Source organism: Curcuma longa, chromosome 8 (assembly GCF_044706935.1).
Source record: "Curcuma longa cultivar G26 ecotype Majalengka, Jawa Barat chromosome 8, ITB_CL_G26_1.1, whole genome shotgun sequence".
Lineage (NCBI taxonomy): Eukaryota > Viridiplantae > Streptophyta > Magnoliopsida > Zingiberales > Zingiberaceae > Curcuma > Curcuma longa.
Genome location: NC_133868.1, coordinates 243,328 through 249,907, shown reverse-complemented (window position 1 = coordinate 249,907; position 6,580 = coordinate 243,328). Strand labels below are relative to the sequence as shown.

Below are 6,580 nucleotides of genomic sequence, written 5' to 3'. Positions count from 1 at the left end.
TGAAATCCCCATTGAATTCATGGTTTAATTCTGATATGCCAGTCAACTACTTCCATGGTTTGTTAGATTTCTTTTGTTAAATCAAAACTTGTGAAATTTTGTATTTTCCAGATCTTATCAGCTTCTGTTATCAATACTAATGATACAGAAAATATTCTTCTTCATTCTTCTTTTCCATCTAATGAATTTCTCATAAATCTTGATGTTGTACGATCTTCTATCACAGAAATATTTGCTTGGAAGTATGATCAAAGCTACTTGTCCTGCATCAATGAACTCTACTATGTTTTTCAACTTCTCTTAGTGCCTATGAGAAAGTAATGTATCTCCCTTAGTGTCTTTTAGATTCTTTTGTTCCCTGTAAATTAGTTCTCTCTTTGAATGAAATGAGATGCTATCACTCATCTTTTGAGTTGTCTCGTGATGAGTTGATTCCTCCAATCAAGGTTGTGATCATGATCCTTTGACCTCCAAAGCAATTGATTGATTGAATGTGTGTTGAAGTAACTTTTGCATCACTAAAGAGCTACTATTTGTTCATGAAAGTGTTAACTCTTAATCTTAAAGAGCTACTACTTTTGCATCTCTTTGATCAGTGGAATGCAATAATTTTTGAAAGTGTTAATTCTTAATTTATGATGTATGTTTGTCCTTGCAGGTTAAAAATGCCCAAGTACTACACCACTAATACATCGAAATGCAGATGTAGACGAATGGCGAAAATCATCACCTCATGGACTGATGATAATCCAGGCAGGAGATTTGTCATATGTTCACTATTTGAGGTAGGAAAAAGTTAACATTATTTGTCACTTTCTTTTGTGCAAAAAACTTGGGCATTTAATCTCATAAATAACTTAGAATCGCAGAGTGGAGGGGGTGCGATTTCTGGGCATGAGTTGATGATGAGATGTGTAGTAGATTAACACAAGTAATATCAGGATTGCTAAGAAGAATAATCAAGTTGGAGGCTGATACTAGAAGTGCAGAGAATGTAATGAAGGAGTTGGAGGCTGATGTCAGAAGTACAGAGAATACTATGAAAGAGTTGAAGATCCAAAATTGCAAGTTACTCTTTGAATTGGATAAAACAAAAAGAAGAATTAGACAAATACTTGTGGTGATGATGTGTTCGATAATTTGGGTTGTCACACGCGTTATTTTCTCTTTAGATGAAGATAACTGAGTTCAATTTATTGTATTTCACAAATTTGGAGTTGGGGTTATAATTGTTAGTCATGATATCAAACCAGTCAGTTTTATGGAGTTTTTGTGTTGTTTCCTAGATTTCTACTTATAATGTAAAACCAATTGTAAGTAATGGAACATTGGAGGCTACTTTCAGTCCTGATGGAATATATGTTATATCAGGTAATATCAGTTGGTCAAAAGATGTTTGCTGTCAATTATTATCGCATCTAATATAATGATTGATTTTCGATAGCAGGTTCTAGCGATGGCAGTGTTTTTGCTTGGAACATCAGAAGTGGCAAACTATGGAAAATAGGGCTTTGGCACATACATTTACTTAGCTTTTTATTGATAATTCAATTGTTGTTTCCTTGAAATTAGAAGTGACCAAGTGAAATGGAATTTGAAAACGAGAGCAACCTATAATAGAAACCAGTGTTGTTTTGACTCTTCCTCTCCTAAAACAGTTCAAATTTGTTTGATTTATGATTCTTATATTTGATTTGTAGAAACTAAGTAATACACAAGGATTAGCCTTCACAATGATAAAATACCTAAACAATTTGTTTGGTTTGTCCAACTCACACGATCAAATTGCCCCAGCAAACTTACCAATGTCTTGAGACAACTTGCTGATGATTCCTTGGGCAATATCTGTTATAAAAGAATTTATTCTTACTGATGCGCATAAGAATGCTTTATTATCAAAATATACTAAAGTTGAGTATTTCGCAAGAACATCTACAAATGCATATATGACAAATTTAAACTTATACTTATGATTTAGTAAGCACAAGTCGATTAGATTCGAAAACAGTTTTTTTTTTGAGAAAAAAAATGGTGCAAAGATGACATGAAGTTGAGCAGCCAACCATGATGCTAGACCAAACCAATTGACAGTATTAACATACCTTCTGTCTGACCACATATCTTCAAAGCCTAGTGGTTCCTCCTTGAGGAATGCTTTAAGGCACGGATATAAAGTATAGGAATGTTGAGATCTTATAGAAAACAGTCGACAACATTCATAGCACCGGAGAGTCTTTTCATCTTGAGGCATATATTCACTTTCAGCTTTCATGTTGAGATGCTGGTGCATCTATCTTCATCATCATCTAATCCAACATCCTTGTTCTTTCTAAATGAACTCTGAAGCCTCAGAAACAACTTGCGGATGGTAGTAGTTCCATCGACGACATCTGGCAGTATTGTCACAAGAGGCACTTCGATGCCTTTCCGTCTGGCAATATTGTATATAATCAATACAACGAGTAGATAATTATCTATAAAAAAAGGCAAGTTTGATGTCAAAGTACATAATAAAGACATTAATACCAAGACAAATGAATTAGCACCCTAATCTAGTTTTTCATCGATTGTTCTGTGGTACAGTACATAAGAGGACTGAAATAGGAAACTGATCCTAGGATGAAAAATCTTTAAAGAAACAAATAATAATAATAACGAAAATAATAGTTCTGAACAAACCTGAAATGAACAGGAACATAAGTGCGAAAGATAACATGAGTCTTGCTCATTCAATTTCTTTATGAATCCATTCAAACAATGTCTGTATTAATCTCCGATATGCATTGTCAACATTCATTTCCATCCTTACATCACTCCCTTCTTGGAAATAGCAACCACTAACAAGAAGATATATACTCCATTTTGATCTTGAATAAAATTATCATTTAACTATGAAACCTTGAACTAAATAAGTACACATAGATTGATTTATATGAAAAGAAAAGGCATACATGGCATACTCCAATAGGTTTAAGGACTTGAATTATAAGAAAAGAAAAGACATACATGGCATAGTAAATTCCTTTTAACAACATAGTTCTCACTTCATAGGGGCTCTCCTAAGGATTTTTGCCTCACTTCATTTTTTTTCATTGTATTATCAATTCTGCTAATCTCAAATGAGCCTAGGCTGCTGGGCAAATGAAAACACAACAGAATCATGATAAACAACCTCAGGATGATGGTTCATATGGTAGACTAAATCTTGATTGGTTTTATTTATTTATTTTTAATAAAATTATTACTCTGAAAATCAAAAAGACAACCATATGATAAACTCTCTAGGTCCCTATGATAGCAGCAACCCACAAACTTGTAGCAACCTGAAATGGAATCCATTTGTTTCAGTTCATTCTATAGTTTGCATCTTGAATTGAAGAATAGTAGGAGTTTTCATACCACAAGGAACTGTCTCAAGTTCCTTTCACTAGCAACATGTTGAACATAGCCCAAAATTTGACAAATCTTTTTGCTCTTTGCCGCCACCTCTCGCACCCTGTCGACAAAGAACTTATGTTCAATATTAACAAATAACAAAAAGTAAAATCAATTATATCCAAAACATAAAACCAAAGTATAATCAATTAAACATTAGCTTGGTTTCTACTCTTTGTCGCCGCCTTTTTCACAATTTGCTCAACTTTAGATTGCTTTCTTTTCGTTGGTGGACGTCCACGAGATCTTACTTTTGTGGAGTGTGGAACTTCTTGCTCTCAATTCTTGATTCCCCATGTATCGTGTTGCTATCATGATCACCATCTAACGAATCAACAATATTAAGGAAGTTGTTGAAACCAACCAGCTAAATCCTAGAATGCAATAGAAACACTTAAACGAGCCTATCCTAAATCTGAAACGTCAAGAATAAGTTGGCACGGAACAGTGACTTGCAGAAACCGAAAGTATCAGAATTGCCAAATGATGTTGCTCCAATTGAAATCAGAAAACTAAATCACTAAAGACTATCAAACAAACAACACAATTAATGATTATAACTAAACAAATTGAATTCAAGAACAGTTCTAAGTGTTAAATGTTCAGAAACAGAATTGACAGAAACCAAGAAAACAGTAAAAACATGAAGCATAAATCGGATTCTCCCTTCCAATTCAATCTCCTCCTTGCCGTCACACAAGGCCTGATCAAGGATCAGAAATCCCAATTAGATTCTCACGAACCAAGCTTGGCTTGCTCCGAATCAATTCCGAAGAACCAGCTCAGAAACCCTCCTCCTTGCCGCGCCAAACAGAGCTAAGAACAGAGCCTTTCATGTTCTGAAAATCCAGCTGAAAATCTTTGAAATTACTTGCAATGTGATGCTCCGAAATCATCAAGACCACTTAGAGAACCCCTCCTCCTGATCTTGATAACTCTGATGGGTTAGATTTGAAGAATTCAGCCGGAAATGGTGGCGGCACATTATCCTCCGGCGAGACCCTCAACCGAATGAAACTTCCGTCAATTGTTGCTAAACAAACGTCGTGATTGCCCTCTGGAATCCGGAAATCAACTTGGAAGGAAGAAATCCAAGCTTCCCTAAAAAAACCGCATCGAAAAAGGAAGAAAAATGAAGGAAAACGAAGAAGATCGGCGGCGCTGCTGGGTGCTATAGTAACGCTACAGTAACCGCGATTTTTAGGTTACTGTAGCTTTCTCATTAAAGCTGGGGTACTGTAGCAGTGGGTTCGGTTAGCCTGACTTGAGTCTGAGTTAGCCATTTCAATCAAATTCACTCAATTTAGCTCCAAATTGGCTCCGGTTCGCATGGGTTCCATCCTAATCGCATTTGAGTCTTGATTCATGAAGTTGGATCGATCAATTGGGTCAATCTTGGCTCGATTCGATAATAAGTTGAACTTGATCTCGGTTCAATTTGAGTCCTACAACCAATTAAACTCAATTAATATAAAATTCACCATTAAATCATGAAAATTATAATCAAGCCTCAAATTATGCAATATATCACAAATATAAGTTAAATTAATTCATTAAGCAATTTATTTTCATGAAAGAACCCAAAATCGAATCGATAAAGTGCATAAAAATTCTAACTCATCAAACCACAATAGAAGAAGTTCTTGCTGGTCACTGTGGACTACTTTTCCAAATGGATGAAGCCGAAGCCTTGGCTCGGATTACAGAAGATGTGGTGCTCAAGTTCCTGTGGAAGAACATCGTATGTAGATACGACATCCCACACCGACTCATCTCGGACAACGAACGACAATTCCAAAGGAAGAAACTTCAAGAATGGTGCCGAGGACTAGACATTCAGCAAGCATTTACCTCGGTGGCTTACCCACAAAGCAATGGACAGACTAAAGTCGTCAATCGGGAAATAGTGCGAGGAGTCAAGATCAAGCTGGATCATGAGGGAGGAAGTTGGGTTGAAGAGTTGTCATGCATTCTCTGGTCCTACCACACCCACCCCAAGAGAGAGTACCGGCATGTCACCTTTCCACTTAGTATACGGCGGAGAGGAAGTAGTCCCTATGGAAGTAGGAGTCAAATCAGATCGACGACAATGTTACGATGAGGACAATAATGGTCGAAGACTCATGGAGTTGGACCTCATCTCGAAAGCCCAAGACAAAGCCGCCACTCGGCTTACGGCATACCGACAGTGCATGTGTTGCACCTACAACAAGCGAGTCATCCCTCGAACCTTCCAAGTGGGTGACTTGGTTTGGAAGAAAGTCAAGCCGGTAGGAGATGTCGGCAAGCTCGAGCCGCCCTGGGAAGGCCCGTACCGGGTCATCAAGAAAACAAGTTCTGACGCCTATTACCTATCGGATTCAGCGGGGAAGGACTTGGTGCGACCATGGAACGCAACTCATCTGTGGCCTTACTGAACTTGACGAAATCTCGGGGAATCCCTTCTCTTGTTATCCACCTCTATACTTTTTTGATGTGTCTAACAATAAAAGAACCTTTTCAGGCAACCCTACTTTCCCATCTCCTCAAGACTTCATTACCCTCAATGAAGTCGCCTCTCCCGACTCAGACATAGTCGGGATCGAGCTCTCCCGTCTCTGCCAACAATTGCCCTTTTTAGGGTTCAACCTCTCCAAATCGGACATAGTCGGGATCGAGCTCTCAGGTCTCGAACCTGCTCCTCCAGCAATTACCCTTTTTAGGGTTCAACCTCTCCCAACTTAGACATAGTCGGGATCGAGCTCTCAGGTCTCGGACCTGCCCCATCAGCAATCACCCTCTTCATGGTTCAACCTCTCCCAACTCGGACATAGTCGGGATCAAGCTCTCAGGTCTCGAACCTGCTATATGAACAATTGCCCTCTTCAGGGTTCAACCTCTCCCGACTCGGACATAGTCGGGATCAAGCTCCCAGGTCTCGGACCTGCTCCACCGGCAATCATCCTTTTCAGGATCGACCTCTCCCGACTTGGACATGGTCGGGATCTAACTCTCAGATCTCGGACCTGCGCCACCAACAGTCGTCCTTTCAGGGTTCAATCTTTCCTAACTCAAACATAGCATGGGAGTGATTCTTCACTCCACTCTTGGAGATAACCAAGTGCTCGGAGATAAAGGGTTCTCCCGAAGGCCTCAGCGTAAACGA

The 6,580-nt window shown here is 38.5% G+C and overlaps 1 protein-coding gene across 1 annotated transcript; it reads left to right on the top strand.

Annotated features, from left to right (window-relative positions):
• The first annotated feature begins 5,369 nt into the window (after positions 1–5,369).
• On the top strand, positions 5,370–5,852 carry LOC141833127 (uncharacterized). The gene has a single exon (XM_074720510.1). The coding sequence runs from the start codon at positions 5,370–5,372 to the stop codon at positions 5,850–5,852; it is 483 nt and encodes a 160-aa protein (XP_074576611.1).
• Positions 5,853–6,580: the final 728 nt, after the last annotated feature.

Coding starts and splice junctions, on each gene's coding strand:
- LOC141833127 (XM_074720510.1), top strand. CDS start 5,370: ATGAGGGAGGAAGTTGGGTTGAAGAGTTGTCATGCATTCTCTGGTCCT.